Consider the following 16,846-nt stretch of genomic DNA (forward strand, 5'->3'; position numbering starts at 1 on the left):
TCCTGTGTGCACTATTAGCAGCCCATCTTATAGCAGTTGGGTCTCTGTTCATTTCATGTAGATTCTTTAATGATTCTGATAAAAAAAGAAAACAAACTCCTAAGTCATGCATGCTCATAGAAAGCATTGCTGAGAGTCCAGTGCTCACAGGAAATGACCATATTATGTGACCTAAATGCAATGGGCTCTTTATGTAAAATATAATGTCAGAAAGTGGCATAACAGCAAGACTTTAACATTAATTTGTGGATGTAATTATAAAATCATAATTCAACTGAACTTCTAGCATACATAAAAAACTTAAAATAGCATGCAGTTGTTGTCAATGGTGGGATTCAAAGATATGGTTCACCCAAAAATGAAAGATCTGAAGATATTTTTAAGAATGCTGGTAATCAAACAGTTTTGGCTACCATTGACTTCCATTGAATGGGCAAAAAATTATGACATTTCTCAAAATTTATTTTATTTTTCACAGAAGACAAAGTCATACATGTTTGGAATGACATGAGGGCGAGTATGTTTTTTTTTTTTTTTTTTGGTAAACTATCCTTTAAATACAGTTTAACCTTCTTGTTCCAAGGCATACAACACAGCACTGAAATTAAATTTCTGTTTAAATTCATGGTTTACACTTGTTTTTGTAGAACCACACCTATATTAACCTGAATACATAGAAAAATTATGACTGTTTTCTTTTTGTACCGTGGTAATATGATATTTGAAATTAACATGATAATTGGAGTGCTATAAAAATACCATAGTATATAATAATGAAGCCAATTTAGATTTAAAGTAAAAAATTCCATAGTAAATGAAAATAATACCATAGTAGGCCAATATGAAAAAGAAGCCAATTTAAAGTAAAAAAAAAAAAAAAAAAACTTTATCACACAGTTATCACACAATTTAAACCAGCAATCTATGCAAAACAAGCTTACTTACACACATAATATGATACAGTCAAGGTTAAAAACCAATTAAAAATCAAACTTCTGTCGTGCACAACTGCACTGATGTACTTACCATTAAAGGTGGCAGTGAATGCATGCAGAAGTATAATAGAAAACAAGATAGTTTTGACCCCCATGAGTACTGATCAGTGGTCACTTTCAAACTGTATATAAATCTCTATACAGACAGTGGTTCTTCACTCTCTGAGTGCTCAGTCTCTTCTGTGAGGAAAGGTTCAGTTTTATATAGTGACATCACTGGACCCTCCACCCTCCACTAAGCCCAAATTCATTCTTATTCATTGCTACAACCTACAGAGCAAATGAGAAATCAAGCTGTAATCGACAGACATCACAGTTCCAAATGAGAGATAGACGAATGATGGTTTATGTGAGCGTTTTCTGTAAAGCTGCAACATTTCACTATATAATGCCTTGATGGGCCCAAAGAGCTGCCTTTCCCTTTGAGGAGTTAGTTAGTTATGCCCTCCACCCCTCCCGGGGTATGGGCCGCCAAAGGTAGATCTCCAGAGATTTCTGTCCTGGGCCATTCTTTCTAGTTGATTCCAGGTGTAGCCCATCCTTTTAACGTCTGCTTCGAGGTCACGTCGCCATGTGGTTCTTGGACGGCCTCGCTTTCGCTTGCCTTGAGGATTCCACCTGAGAGCCTGCCTGGCGATGTTTGTTGTTGGTTTGCGAAGTGTGTGCCCTATCCAACCCCATCTTCTCTTCCAGATTTCTGCTTCAACAGGAAGTTGGTCGGTCCTTTCCCATAAGTTGGTGTTACTGATAGTGTCAGGCCAGCGAATGTGGAGAATCCTTCTGAGACAGCTATTGATGAATGTCTGGATTTTTCTGTTGGTTACTTTGGCTGTCCTCCAGGTTTCAGCCCCGTACAGCAGTACTGACTTCACGTTAGAGTTGAACAGTCGGGTCTTGGTGGTCAAAGTCAGCTCTCTGGAAGCCCAGATGTTCTTCAACTGGATGAAGAACAATTCTTGCCTTGACATCTGCATCTGTTCCACCTTGCTGGTCGATGATGCTGCCCAGGTAGGTGAAGGACTGCACTTCCTCCAGGGGACATCCATTCAGTGTGACTGGGCTGATGTCGCTGGCGTTGGTCTTAAAGATCTTGGTCTTCTCTTTGTGGATAATGAGTCCAACCTGTGCTGATGCGGCAGCCAACACACTGGTCTTCTCTTGCATCTGCTGTTGGCTGTGGGAGAGGAGTGCGAGATCGTCGGCGAAGTCTAGGTCATCAAGTTGACTCCACAAGGTCCACTGAATCCCATTCCTGCGTTCGTTGGTAGAAGTTTTCATGATCCAGTCGATGGCGATGAGGAAGAGGAACGGGGATAATAAGCATCCCTGTTGGACTCCAGTGTTCACCCGGATGCTGGTGGTGAGCTGTCCTGCATGGATCACTCGGCAGGTCATGCCTTCATATGAGCTCTTGATCAGGTTTACCATCTTAGATGGGATGCCATAGTACCGGAGGAGCTTCCATAGGACCTCTCTATCCACACTGTCAAACGCCTTCTCGTAGTCGACGAAGTTGATGTACAATGATGAGTTCCACTCCAAAGACTGCTCGACTATGATGCGCAGTGTTGCAATTTGGTCTATGCATGATCGGTTCTGCCAGAAGCCAGTTTGCTCATCTCGTAGTTGTGAATCGACGGCATCCTTCATCCGCTCTAGGAGGATACGATTGAAGACCTTGCCTGGCACTGACAGGAGTGTGACACCTCTGTAGTTGTTACAGTTGCTGAGGTCACCTTTCTTTGGAAGCTTAGTTAGATAACCCTCCTTCCAGTCAGTCGGTACCTCTTCTTTCTCCCAGATCTTCTTGAAGAGTGGGTACAGCATGTCCACTGATGAGTTCAGGTCTGCTTTCAGGGCCTCTGCTGGTATGTCATCAGGCCCAGCAGACTTCCAGTTCTTCAGCAAGGTGATGGCTTTCCTGATCTCTTTTCTGGTTGGCTTGTCGTAGTTGATGAGGAGATCTTCATCGGCTGGGTTGATGTCTGGTGGATTTGGTGGCGCTGGTCTGTTCAGGAGCTCCTCAAAGTGTTCAGACCATCTATTCATCTGCTGCGCAAGTCCTGTGATGATCTTTCCCTCCTTGTCCTTGACAGGTCGTTCGGGTTTGCTATACTTCCCAGACAATTTCTTTGTCGTGTCGTATAGCTGTTTCATGTTGCCGTTGTGTGCTGCCTGCTCCGCCTCCGCTGCTAGTCCATCTATGTAGTCTTTATTGTCCTTCCTAATGCTCTTCTTAACTTCTCTGTGGGCTTCTGCGTACTCAACTTGGGCCTTGGCTTTTGCTGCCCTAGTCCTGGTATTGTTTATTGCCCCTTTTTTCTGTTTCCTCTCTTTTATCTTGCCCAAGGTATCAGCTGTGATCCACTCTTTGTGATAGTGTTTCTTTGTTCCGATCACTTCTTGACAGACTGTTCTCAGTGTCTCTTTTATAGTCTGCCAGTTGGCCTGTATACTGTTTCTTTCCTCATCTTCGAGAAGCTCTTGTAGCACCTCAAACTTATTCTTCAACTGAAGTTTAAACTCATCCCTGACACTGGTGATCTTTAGGCGGCTGATATCATACTTTACTCTACGTAGTGTTGTTTCCATCCAGTTCTTTTTTAACGTCAGCTGCATGCTGGCTACTACTAGGTGGTGGTCTGACCCCACATCTGCTCCTCTTCTAACTCTAACGTCCTGAAGGGATCTTCTAAACTTCTTGCTGATGCAGATATGGTCAATCTGGTTCTCTGTCACACCATCTGGTGATACCCAGGTGCTTTTGTGGATCCGCTTGTGAGGAAAGACGCTACCTCCGATGACCAGGTTGTTGATTGCACACAGCTCCGCAAATCTCTCTCCGTTATCATTCATCACTCCCAGCCCGTGTCTCCCCATAACTTGTTCGTATCCTGTATTGTTAGATCCAACCTTGGCCTTAAAATCTCCCATAAGGATAACGATGTCTCTGGCTCGTAATGTTTCGACGATTTTCTGCAGCCTGTTATAAAACTCATCCTTGTCTTCTTCATAGGAGTCGTTGGTTGGAGCGTAACACTGGATGACGTTGAGGTTGACCTTCTTCTGTTTGGTGTTGAAGGATGCTGTCATGATTCTGGAGCCATGTGCCTCCCATCCAATCAGTGCCCTCTGTGCTTGCCTGGATAGCATAAAGCCTACTCCCTGCGTGTGGGGTGCGTCAGTCTCTTCATGCCCGGAGTACAGCAATAGCTCTCCTGTCATCAGTCTCCTCTGCCCGGCATGGGTCCATCTGGTTTCACTGATGCCCAGTAGGATCAGGTTGTTGTTCTTCATTTCGGCAGCTACCTGCTTAGTCTTGCCTGTCTCGTACATGGTCCTGATGTTCCATGTGCCGATATATGTTCTCCTGGTCGAAAGAAGAATCGGCTTGGTGGCTTCCTTTTGGCTTTCACCACCTAGCGTCATGCGTCCCCGAACTTTCGAGGATCTTCCCGCTTCCTGGAAATTAGTCTCTGTTTCTCTATTTGGCGTTTCTGTAGCAGCTAAGTTTTTTTTCGGGGTAAGGGTTGCTAACCCCACGCCCAACCCTCCTCCTTTTTCATCCGGGCTTGGGACCGGCAATGGCGGAGTTCCCTTTGAGGAAGTTAACTCAATTTGAGATGTCGTATGTGTCCTGTGTAGTCTTGCTGCAATTCACTGCATCCAGATTCAAGATTCAAGATTCCTTTATTGTCTTTGCAGAGAGTACAACAAAATTAGGTAGTAATCCTTGGTGTTATTCACACATAACATCAAAAGGAATTGGAACAGTATTAATTCAAATGCAGGATCTAATAAAAATAAATACTGTATATACAACAATTGGACAATGTGATAAAATTATACACTATGATACAATGGCATAGTAGCTGAGGTGAGGTATTACACATCTGGATGATGCACATCTCTGGATTGCGGTAACCCTATGTAAAAGTAGTGAGTGGAAATGTAAAACAGTGTTGCAGGAGTACAGTTTAAATGTAAACAAAGTGAAGTGACATACTGCCAAGTATGGTGACCCATACTCGGAATTCCTGCTCTGCATTTAACCCATCCAACGTGCACACACACACAGCAGTGAACACACACACACCGTGAACACACACCCGGAGCAGTGGGCAGCCATTTATGCTGCGGCGACCGGGGAGCAGTTGGGGGTTCGGTGCCTTGCTCAAGGGCACCTCAGTCGTGGTATTGAGGGTGGAGAGAGCGCTGGACATTCACTCGCCCCACCTACAATCCCTGCCGGCCTGGGACTCAAACCCACAACCTTTCGATTACGAGTCCGACTCTCTAACCATTAGGCCACGACTTCCCCTTTGTTAGGGGAAGTCCCCCTAACAAACGAGGGACAGTTGAAAATAATATTGCATCTACTGTATGCAATGGTCTGTGGTATTGTGGTCAAGAAAGACCAAGAGTCTGTGTAGATTGTTTGGCAGTGTTCAGGTAACAAATGGCTCTGGGGTAGAAACTGTTGTTGAGTCCGTTTGTCCATGATGTTTTATTTTTATTTTACCTTTATTTTATCAGGAAATAATAAAGTGACAGACCTGAAATTAATGCGATCATTTTTTTTTTTTAATTAATATTGATAGTAGAAAAATTAGAAAACGGCATCTATTTTCGTTTGTTAAAAAAAAAACAGCAAATCTGTTTGGTGTGAACACTGTGAAAGGTACGAATGTAAAACTGGGTATTTACAGCCTAATAAATCATCATTGTGGACATCTTACGTATTCTGTTGTTGAGTTTGGATGTAGATGTGGATGTGATCTGTGGTTTCAGTCCATTCACTGTATTTACAGGATCAGATGACCACAGGAACAGTTTGACATGTAGATGTAATACAATGAAGAAAAACTACAGACACACTACAATGAAGATAAACAACTGCACATTGAAAGCAAAAATATCAGCAATAAAGCAACAAACAATAATAAAATACTGCACAGACGATAAAAAGTAAAATCAAGGTGACTGTGTAAGATGTCTTGAATATATGAAATAATGACAGACTGATAAATCAGCTGATTTTTGGCTATTTAACTGTCTGCATAAATGACATTTCAGTCATTTATGCCATTGTTAAATCAGTAATATATCAGTTCTCATCACTGAATCAACAGAATGTGTATCAGTCATTGACAAACATATTGGATGACCACTAAAAATAACTATCTTGCCTAATACAATACAGTACAATAATACACTCTAAAACGCTGGGAAAGATGTTCATTATTTTAGTTCAAGGATGTTTTTGTTGTAAAAAGCTTTCAAAGCCTGAGGCTGCTCACAGCTTCAGAATGATAATGTCATTTAAACTATGGCATGCATTGTATTATATTTTCAGTTGTGTGAGTACAAAACACACAATTATAAGTACACAACATAAGCATTTAATCTATACTGTATAAACGTTTAATTTACAGTAACTGCCATTCATAATGCTTAAACTTTCATACATTCTACTCTTTTCAATATACATGCATAAAGCATGGGACTAGTTTCCATTGTTATGCCGATGATACTCAGCTACTGTATATATTTAAACAAGACCAGATGAAACTTGTAAATTATCAAAGCTCACAGAGTGTTTTGAATATGTAAATGACTGGACGACCAATAATTTTCTTCTACGTTTTGGGTAAGAGGCCGATACTTATTGGACCAAAAAACAGTACACAGAATCTCTTACAACATCATTTGAATCTAGAAGGATGTACTGTTACTTTCTCTACAGTCAAAACCATGTTATATTAGACAGCAACTTATCTTTTGTAAATTTCATGTTACAAAAACAGCATTCTTCCATCAGAAAAGTCTCACACTGAAGAGTTTGTGATTATACAGTTATGCAACATGACAATATAAAGCACTCAACTGATATAAAGTTTTCCTTTTTTTATTGTTTTATGTACAGTACTTCTCTCAACCATGCATCCATAAATAAAACTACTTTAAAAACAACAGCAGCAATATTATTTACAGATCTTGTTTTGATATTTTTAGCTCAGAAATATCTCACAGAGAAGAAATGTTTCAGCTCCAGGAAGAATTGATCAGATGAGGACTTCCCAGCAACTTCACAAAGCATTTGCGAGAACTATCGTAAAACTGGTTTGTGAGAGGTTAGGACAGCATTCCTGTGCAAGTTCATAGTTTTAAGTTTCATGTTATATCAAACTACTCTCATGTATAGTTTGTAGCGCTCTTCATGATTTTTTAGGTAGAATCAAGGCATTTAGTTAAGAAATCCCTTTGTGATTATATTTTTTGCAATTAAAAGTGTTTTCTTAGATTCTTAGAAATCAATCTATTTGTTAAGATATTGTTGATCAATGAAACCTAATGAAATTTCAGAACGTGAGCTGCAGGAATGACTCATATGCTTTGGTCTTGAGTTGTTAGGAGGATTGTTAGGCTGCATTAACCCTCTGGTTGTCAAATTGACTCAAAACATTTTTCTTTTTCTTTTTGCTCAAACTGCCTTGTCTTTGGCCTGCATTGACTTCAAAATAATCTTTTTTTTTTCCATCCTTCGACCAGAACGTTACATCAACTTCAGCTGGGTCCTCAAAATCAGAAGACTGCTCCTTTTCAGTTGTTGCAAGGTTTTCAGCTTGTCCAGTGTGTGATAGCTTGAGTATAAATGCATCCACACATGCACAGGTCTAAGGTCTTTGTTTGCAAGCACAACATGCTCCTGAACACTAGTTGTTTCTTTCATTCTTCCCCATTCACTTTCAATGGCCGGCCATTTTTGACAAGTGTGACTTTTTGCAATTTTGTACAAAATAAAAGCATTTAAAAGCAAACTTCCTGATTAAACATTAAAGTACACTAGTGTGAGAAACAGTGCAAATTTTTATAATTTTTTATTTAATATTGTGAAAATTATTCATAAAAAATTATTTTTTTCACTCAAGAAATTAGGTACCTACTCTCAGATAAATGAGGCTTACGATTAATCAGAAGCAAATAGAAACACAAAACCAGTCCTAAATGAAAGAAAACAAGTTTTTTAATTTAGTGATAATATTGCATAATGACAGATTTATAAGCAGTTGTTTGGAGTCTGGTCATTTTTGACCGGGAACACAACGGGCGTGACCGGAGTCCGAACACAACCAGAGGGTTAATTAGGTCAACCAGAACCGGGAACACTTCCCATAACACCCAATCTACTTGTTACACAATATTAGTCTGTTTCTTTATAATTATTCCGAGGTAACCGTAACCACCTGATCCAGTTCGTATCCAGATCCTAGAGATGACCTCTACAGCTCTGAACGTCAGCGGAGATCAGGATACCTAGATGAGCCCCAGAGACAGACCCCCAGTGAGGACCTCGTCACCAAGATGGCCATCGGGACAAGACTTAGGGAACCAGATGAGTCCTTTACACAATCTGACTTTGCTGCAGTTGGACTTAAACTGCTGGTTCGTCTGGTCAGAGGAGAACTGACCCCCGACTGAGTCTGGTTTCTCCCAAGGTTTTTTTCTCCATTCTGAGTTTTGGTTCCTCTGGCTTGCTAAGTTGGGGACCCTTCATTTCCAGCGATATCGTTGACTTGATTGCACAGATACTATTTAAACTGAGCTGAGCTGGACGAATACATCACTGAATTCAATAATGAAATGCCTTTAACTGAAAATTGAGTGTTTAATCTTGTCATTTTACATTATTGACACACTATTTTCCTATTTTGATATTGGAAAGTTGCTTTGACACAATCTGGATTGTTAAAAGTGCTATATATATAAAGGTGACTTGATTTGACTTCTAAATGGTCATAGCACTCACAGGTTCACAAAATTCAAATGATTCTTACTCTGAGAGAAGAAAGAGTTAGAACAAGGATTACATTTAAAACAACAGTTATGTGACCGAACCGGTTTATCGATGTCAGGTTTGTAAAAGGTGTCAGGTGTGATATGATCCTTCCCACATTTAGTAAACAGTATAAATAATAAGACAGATAATCTAAAACAAACGCAGTAACAGAAAAGACGAGGCTTCAAATCAAAAGGCTAACTGTTGACCATTTTTAAAAGGGCTTTTTTATCCTGGCATTTAAAACAATAAGTAGTGAAAATAAATGCATTTTTTTTTACAGCTATGTTTCCACTGCTGCTGTTATTGGGTAAGACAAATATTTTCATAAAATATTTTATGATCAATTAAATTGACATTTTGTGTAAGAGTATAATGTGGAATTTTTCAAGCTACTAATATTACAGTAATTTTTTATCATTTGGAGAAAACAGATTTAAATTGACCCTTTTGGTATTTGTTTTCTTATTAAGGACTAAACATGTCTTTAATAGGGTTTCTCACCTTCACCTCGAGTGTCCCGCATGAGTATGTCTTTGTGAATGAGCCCAAGACTTGGGCAGAAGCTCAGAGATACTGTAGAGAGAAATACACTGATCTGGCCATCATTGAAAATGAACAACAGACGGTTCAGTTGACAGACAAAGTGAATGAAGATTCCATTGATTTGGCCTGGATTGGACTCTATGATGATCTGAACAGTTGGAAATGGACTCTAGAAGACAGTGATTTCTTCAAGGTGGGAGAGAAAGACTTCAGGAACTGGTATAACCCAGGACCAGACAATTATGGTCTGTGTGTGTATATGTACAGTGGCACATGGTATACACAACCCTGTTTCTATAATCGTCCTTTTATCTGCTATGATGGTAAGCAGTTTCACTAATAATATGTTAAGGACAATGAAAAACAATTCATTGTGTTGTATTACAGGTATTCTGAAATAATCAACTCTCACTAATGTTCAATACTGTATTTAAATGTTTCAGGAAGGCAGAATGCCAGTGCTAGTTATGTGATGGTTTATCAGTACAGATCCTGGACTGATGCTCAGAGTTACTGCAGAGAACATCACACAGATCTCGTCAGTATCAGAAATGAGACTGAAAACCAGAAGATCCATTATTTATTAAAGAATTACTATAATTATTATTATTCTGTTTGGATTGGACTATACAGAACCAGATCTTGGTCAGATCAGAGCAACTCTTCATTCAGTAACTGGAGGCCAGGACAGCCAGATAATGCAGGATCCTGCACTGTAGTCTCATTCAGTGACTCTGGGAAATGGACTGATGAATACTGCGATTATAGATTTCCTTTCTTTTGCTACAATGGTAAGATGATGTCTATGCAGTGGACAGGACTGTCAAAAAAATTTAAATGTTGAAATTTTACACCTTTCTCCCCAGTGTCATCTCTGACATCTTCCCGTCAGTATCACTTTGTGAATGAGTCTAAGACCTGGACTGAAGCTCAGAGATACTGCAGACAGAATTACACTGATCTGGCCACCATTGAGAACATGGAGGAAATGAACAGGCTGATTAACACAGTTAATGGGAGTTACAATGGTTCAGCCTGGATTGGACTGTATGATGGTGTGGTGGAAAACAGCTGGAGATGGTCACTGGAAGACAATGATTTCTATCAGGAAGGACAGAGAGATTTCAGGAACTGGTATCATGAACCAGACAACAGTGGTGGGAAGCAACTATGTGTTTACATGGATTATAATGGCAAATGGTTTGATATGTCATGTGACAACATGCTCCCATTTCTTTGCTATGGTGGTAAGGACAATTCATTCGTTTTTTCTTCCTCTTCACACACACACACACACACACACACACACATATGTATTAGGGGTGTAACACAAACATGACAGTTTGGTGCATACCTTGGTTTTGACGTCATGGTTCAAAATGGTTTGGTACAAAACCATTTATATATATATATATATATAATATATATATATATATATATATATATATATATATGTGTGTGTGTGTGTGTGTGTGTGTGTTTTAAATTAAACTTTGGTTTTCTGAATGCTCTTTCTTTAAATAAATTCAATTATATTAAAACAAATATTTTAGGGATACAAATCTACCTCTTGTGCTCTAAATTACAGGGAGTCCTTTCACATTACTATAAGGTTACAATTAACACCCAAACTTGAATTTGTTTACTATTTACTTTAAAATATAATAATCAACACTCAACTTAAAAAAAACATGTAAACTGCAGTTTCTAAATTAATTTCTAAATTCTAAAATTTCGATTTGTTGTTGAAATATATTCATTTACACAGTGGCTGTAATAACAGACTTCTGTTTCATAACAGGTTGATTTAAACATACATTAAATAATTAAGACTTGACTAACCTGTAAAGTAAAATATCATGAGTATTGATTTCTATTGCATATTCTATTTCTATCGCATTTCTATTGTGAACTAATGAGCTGTAGACACTGATGACGTGAGGTTAATGAAGTGTTATGTGGCATTTTGTTGACTAGCTTTTTCACTGACATCTACATCTTTCTGTGGTTGAAGCACTGATTGAGTCATGAGATGTTCATTCATGTTTATTTTGTGTTGAAATAGCATTAATTGTTTGAATTTCCCTCCAAAATATGAACACAATTTGAAAGATGAGACTTTGTTTCTTATCAAAAGTAACAATATATAATACTGGATGCATGACCTGAATGAAGTTTCACTCATGCAGCGGTTAAAACAATGCTGTATTTGTTTGGTACTCATGCGTACTGAACCGAAAGACCCATACCGAAAATTTTCAAAAATAAATAATGTACATTTTTATTATCTCAGGTGGAGGGAATTCAACACAGAGTTTTATCAGAATCAATGACAGGAAAACCTGGTCAGAGGCTCGTAGATACTGCAGAGATCATTACACAGATCTGGTCAATGTGAGAAATCAGACTGAGAACCAGAGGATCCTTAACAGCGTAGGTGGAGGAGTCTGGATCGGACTGTACAGAAACAGGATTTGGTCAAATGGTCAGATTACCACATATGAAGATTGGAGACCAGCCATTCCCTCCTCAGGACAACAACCAGATAATGGTGATTATGATTATCGCCAGGGGAGTTTTCAGCAATGTACTGCTGTATCATTCAGTCATTTAGGTCGATGGACTGATGAGGACTGCTTATCCAGCATGCCTTTCATCTGCTACAACAGTGAGTTTATCTTGGCTATCTTTTTTATCACTTACAATTGTTGCACAGACAAAACAAACAAAAAAAAAAACAGTAATGCTAATAGACATTACAGAAAGTGATATCAGACAGACACACACACACACACATATATATATCTGCAGAAAAATCAAATGCGCTTCTCTATTTTATATGTTAAACATACAGAAATCTGCACACAATCTTCATGCACCCATCAGTATCACTTTGTGAATGAGTCTAAGACCTGGACTGAAGCTCAGAGATACTGCAGACAGAATTACACTGATCTGGCCACCATTGAGAACATGGAGGAAATGAACAGGCTGATTAAAATGGTGCGCAGGACTTACTATGGTAAAGCTTGGATTGGTCTGTATGATGATATAAACAGCTGGAGATGGTCTCTAGATAATGTAACATCAGAGGGAGGATTTCAAAGCTGGTTTGTCCAGCAGCCAGTGAACTCGTATGGACAGAGTCTGTGTGTGTACATGTCGTATTATCAAGGAATATGGAGTGAAGCCTCTTGCCAATATACATTTCCATTTGTTTGCTATGATGGTGAGAAACCTGAGTTTTTTAAAGTTTTCAGAACAATATATTTACGATTCCATGATATATTACATCTACATACTGTATCCCCACAGGAAGAGTGAACGCTAGTGCTAGTTATGTGTTTGTTTACCAGTACAAAAACTGGACTGATGCTCAGAGTTACTGCAGAGAACATCACACAGATCTCGTCAGTATCAGAAATGAGACTGAAAACCAGAAGATCCAGTATTTATTAAAGAATTACTATAATTATTATTATTATGTTTGGATTGGACTATACAGAACCAGATCTTGGTCAGATCAGAGCAACTCTTCATTCAGTAACTGGAGGCCAAGACAGCCAGATAATGCAGGAAACAGAGAATACTGCACTGCAGTGTCATTTAGAGATTCTGGGAGCTGGACAGATGAAAACTGCAACACTGCATTACCTTTCATTTGCTACAGCGGTGAGTACTTCTTTCACAACCCAACAGAGTCTCACCACAAACACAGAGTACACTCATCTGACTGTGATACTGTGTGTTCCACTGTTAAGGTATTCTCATGGTCGATAGAAGACATACACTTTCACATACCATATGTTAAAAAAAAAAAAAAAAAACAATAGCTTGAATGCTTTTAAGCATACACCTCTGTCTGGCAGTTATCGATGCGCCAGAGAAACAAGTGTGCAGCCATCTTTAGAATTTTGTCTTTGAACTTATATTTTTGCAGTAGCTCTATAGCTCTATTCCTTTGTCCCATGTTGACAGCATCAGCATCAGCATCAGCATCATCCCGTCAGTATCACTTTGTGAATGAGTCTAAGACCTGGACTGAAGCTCAGAGATACTGCAGACAGAATTACACTGATCTGGCCACCATTGAGATCATGGAGGAAATGAACAGGCTGATTAACACAGTTAATGGGAGTTACAATGGTTCAGCCTGGATTGGACTGTATGATGATGTGAACAGCTGGAGATGGTCACTGGAAGACAATGATTTCTATCAGGAAGGACAGAGAGATTTCAGGAACTGGTATCATCAACCAGACAACAGAGCGAATGAACTGTGTGTTTACATGGACTCTAATGGAAACTGGTTTGATAATTCATGTGACCAATATTATCCATTTGTTTGCTACAATGGTAAGACATCACAAAGACATTTTTTTTCTTATGAAGTCCAAGATCCTAAATTGTTCAGTAAATTTCTTCCACAATTAGGCTAAACCCCAAATTCTATTAAACATGATTTTTCATTCTTTGATTTGTTAGTAGTTCTGTTTTCAAAATGTATTTTATTACACAGCTATACATTTTATTAGAAAATTTATAAATTGATTAAGATAATTGAAAAAAAAAAAGTGTTTTTCTCTTAGGTAAAGGAAATTCCTCTCAGAAGTATGTTCTGGTAACTGAGTATAGGACCTGGACTGGAGCTCGGAGCTACTGCAGAGAGACATACACAGACCTGGCCAGTGTGAGGAACGAGACAGAGCGTCAACAGATACTGAACTCTACACGTTATTATAGCTATGGGTATAATGTATGGATTGGTCTGCACAGAAACAGACTGTGGTCAGATCAGAGCAGCTCCTCCTTCACATATTGGCTGTCATGGACTCAAGGTGTTGGTGCACAACCAGATAATGGTGCAAGTGTCTCAGGACAGTGGGGAGCTCAACACTGCACAGCTGTGTCTTTACAATACTTTAGTCAGTGGACAGATGAGAGCTGCTTTGACAGTTTGCCTTTCTTCTGTTACAGCGGTGAGCTAATATACTATAACTAAATAATTTAATAAAAGAATAAACACCAGGGAAAAACACACAAGGCAATTCTCTGCAAAAACAAACAAACAAACTGTTGATCTGTTATTATGAATGCCATTATTATTATTAATGTAACTGAGTAACTTTTATACTAATGTTAGCTCTGTCTTCTGTTTGTTTCTGGTGGACATGATGACTATCATATTTACCCATCAATTCAGATAAGTATGGTATGTTCGTGTTTGTTTATCTTTCCTGCTGTTTTCAGTCAAATGTTTGTCAACATGTATCACCATCACCAGATGTGTGTGTGTGTGTGTGTTTGTGCACTACTGACCAGTTTGGTTTGTTTGATATCAGTGATGGGACTGAAAGTGGAAGTTACAAGTCTGGAAAATCTGTCAGAGTCTCAGATTAAGGAGCTGGTGATTATACAGGTGAGAAACAACTCATTATGGTCTTTTTGTTTATTTAGCTCATAAATATCTCACAGAGAATAAATCACATTTCAGCTCCAGGAAGAATTTATCAGACAAGGACTGCCCAGCAACTTCACCATGGATTTGAGAAACTATCGTAAAACCAGTCCATAAGAGAGAAAAAGAGCATTCCAGGACATTAAAAATGGTTTGGATTTCAAGTTTTATCAAACTGTTACTGAATATTTGCATTTTGCATGTTCTTGCTACTGGTAACTGATATTCTGCACTGTACATGATCTTACAAATAAATAAATAAATAATTGCTGCAATGATTTGTTAATTCAGCCCAAGGCTCTGGGATAGGCTCTAGTATATCCGTGACCCGACAGGATGGTTTGGAAAATGGATGGATGGAAGATTTGTTGATTTGTTTATAAACCTATGGTAACCCAAATATCATAATAATCAGCTTTTTTGCACTTCTGAAATACCATTTCATTTGTCTACAGTGCAATGGAATGTTACAGTACAACAACATACAGTGGAACAACCAGATCTGACATGACTTACAGATCATATGACACACTTTCAGAATAAATGGGACTGGAGGAAGTGTTACTGTATATGTGGGTGGCAGGAATAATATGCTTCAGCAATGAGTTTCCTTTAGTTATTTTCAGAAATGTTGCATATCTATTTTATGTACTATGGGGTCATGGGGTATTTTTAATGATATTATTTGCAGGTTTATCATTCATTTTAATAATCACAAAAATATGGGTTTCTTAGTTTTTTAGTTTTGAACCTTAAAAGACCACTGGTGTTGACCAAATGAACAGTAAATAAAATAAAACATCTGAAACATCTAAACACCCTGTCATTGAGGATAATGATAATTTAATCAGGATAATTTTGTGACTGACACAGTGATTTCCAAAATGAAGAGCTACTGTAGATAATATCTAGTGTGTATTTGTCTGTGTGAGGGATATAGTATGCAACAAGCTTTTCCTTTTATTTTGCAATTTGCATTTTAAAGTCAATGTAATTTCTATATACTGTAAACACATTTGGTACAAGTTTGGTATTTATGTATTTTCAATATTGTAGCAAATTAGCTCAAAAAGGTTATTGTACTGTGCATTAAAGTATGTAGCAAGAATCAGCTCGTCTACAAACAGTAAACAGACTCAAACTTGAGAGTTATGTAAATGACCCATACCCTAGATGTTGTTTACTTTCACTTCAGCATATTCTTTAAACAGTCTTTAAACGACCTTGTCAGGTATGGTATAGCTACCTTTTTTTATTTTATGGATCCTTAAGAATTTAAGAATAATTATTATGAATGTATGTCATAACTCTGTGGAAAACAGTTTCCATGAGGTTTGTCAGGTAAAAATCAGTAGACTAGGGGTGTGTGGCTGTAGAGGTGTGAAATTAAGTGAAATCATATGGCTGTGAGCATTGCTGTTTATAATGACCATTTTAATTCTTGATAAAAGTATTATATTATCCATTATGATTCATTATTTGAAAGTATGACTGCATGCTAAATCAGAGGGGAAAAACAGAAAAGGCAACAATCGCAATCTTGTAGCTAATTAAAATTTGCGACACTGATACATTTGCATTTATGCATTTTCAGATGACTTACAGCGCATTCAGTGTTTACATTTTGCCAGGGTGTTTTTGTTTTGTGACACGTCACCATGACGTTGCTAGTAACCAGTTGAGCTGGAACTGATAGTCTTATGGTACAGTCTTGTATATGATATTAATTTGAAAAGATCCATTCAGTTTGTTGCTTGCACTTGTAGCAATCTTTGTGCAATGTTTTGGAGTGTTCTTAAAGATGCTATTTTGATAGTGGGTACTAAAGCTTCTAGCACATGTTCTCTTTTTCTTTGTATTTGTAGAAGAGCTAGAAGGAAGTCTTAAAATTCTTACTTGGTTTAATACAATTCTTCAACTCTTATTTTGCATTTTAGCCAAAAGTGATGGATTTTAAACCATAGATCTCATTAACTTGAACTCATTAAACTCTTTTTTGAGTAAGCT

At 38.3% G+C, this 16,846-nt stretch overlaps 2 protein-coding genes across 3 annotated transcripts in view; both read left to right on the plus strand.

The window, feature by feature from the left end:
• LOC306861931 (uncharacterized protein) overlaps positions 1-16,846 on the plus strand; it is a 1,169,885-nt gene that overhangs the window by 1,044,551 nt on the left and 108,488 nt on the right. The gene's annotated exons all lie outside the window — the stretch shown is intronic.
• Positions 8,965-16,762, plus strand: LOC306862933 (macrophage mannose receptor 1-like). 2 transcript variants are annotated; one of them, XM_079406046.1, is made up of 12 exons: positions 8,965-9,145; positions 9,330-9,704; positions 9,825-10,172; positions 10,248-10,628; positions 11,675-12,049; positions 12,236-12,610; positions 12,697-13,053; positions 13,360-13,737; positions 13,971-14,360; positions 14,724-14,800; positions 14,876-14,990; positions 15,295-16,762. In XM_079406046.1, the coding sequence occupies exons 1-11, from the start codon at positions 9,121-9,123 to the stop codon at positions 14,954-14,956; spliced, it is 3,162 nt and encodes a 1,053-aa protein (XP_079262172.1). In that variant the 5' UTR covers positions 8,965-9,120; the 3' UTR covers positions 14,957-14,990; positions 15,295-16,762. The 2 variants fall into 2 exon arrangements, with proteins under 2 accessions (XP_079262172.1, XP_079262171.1); XM_079406045.1 differs by having other exon boundaries at positions 8,993-9,145; positions 9,309-9,704; positions 15,295-16,761.

The sequence above is a fragment of the Barbus barbus genome (genome assembly GCF_936440315.1).
Source record: "Barbus barbus genome assembly, chromosome: 43".
NCBI classification, from domain to species: domain Eukaryota; kingdom Metazoa; phylum Chordata; class Actinopteri; order Cypriniformes; family Cyprinidae; genus Barbus; species Barbus barbus.

Coding starts and splice junctions, on each gene's coding strand:
- LOC306862933 (XM_079406045.1), top strand. CDS start 9,121: ATGTTTCCACTGCTGCTGTTATTGG. Junction 10,173..10,247: donor TCCTTTCTTTTGCTACAATG/GTAAGATGATGT, acceptor CTTTCTCCCCAG/TGTCATCTCTGACATCTTCC. Junction 14,801..14,875: donor AGGAGCTGGTGATTATACAG/GTGAGAAACAAC, acceptor ATCACATTTCAG/CTCCAGGAAGAATTTATCAG.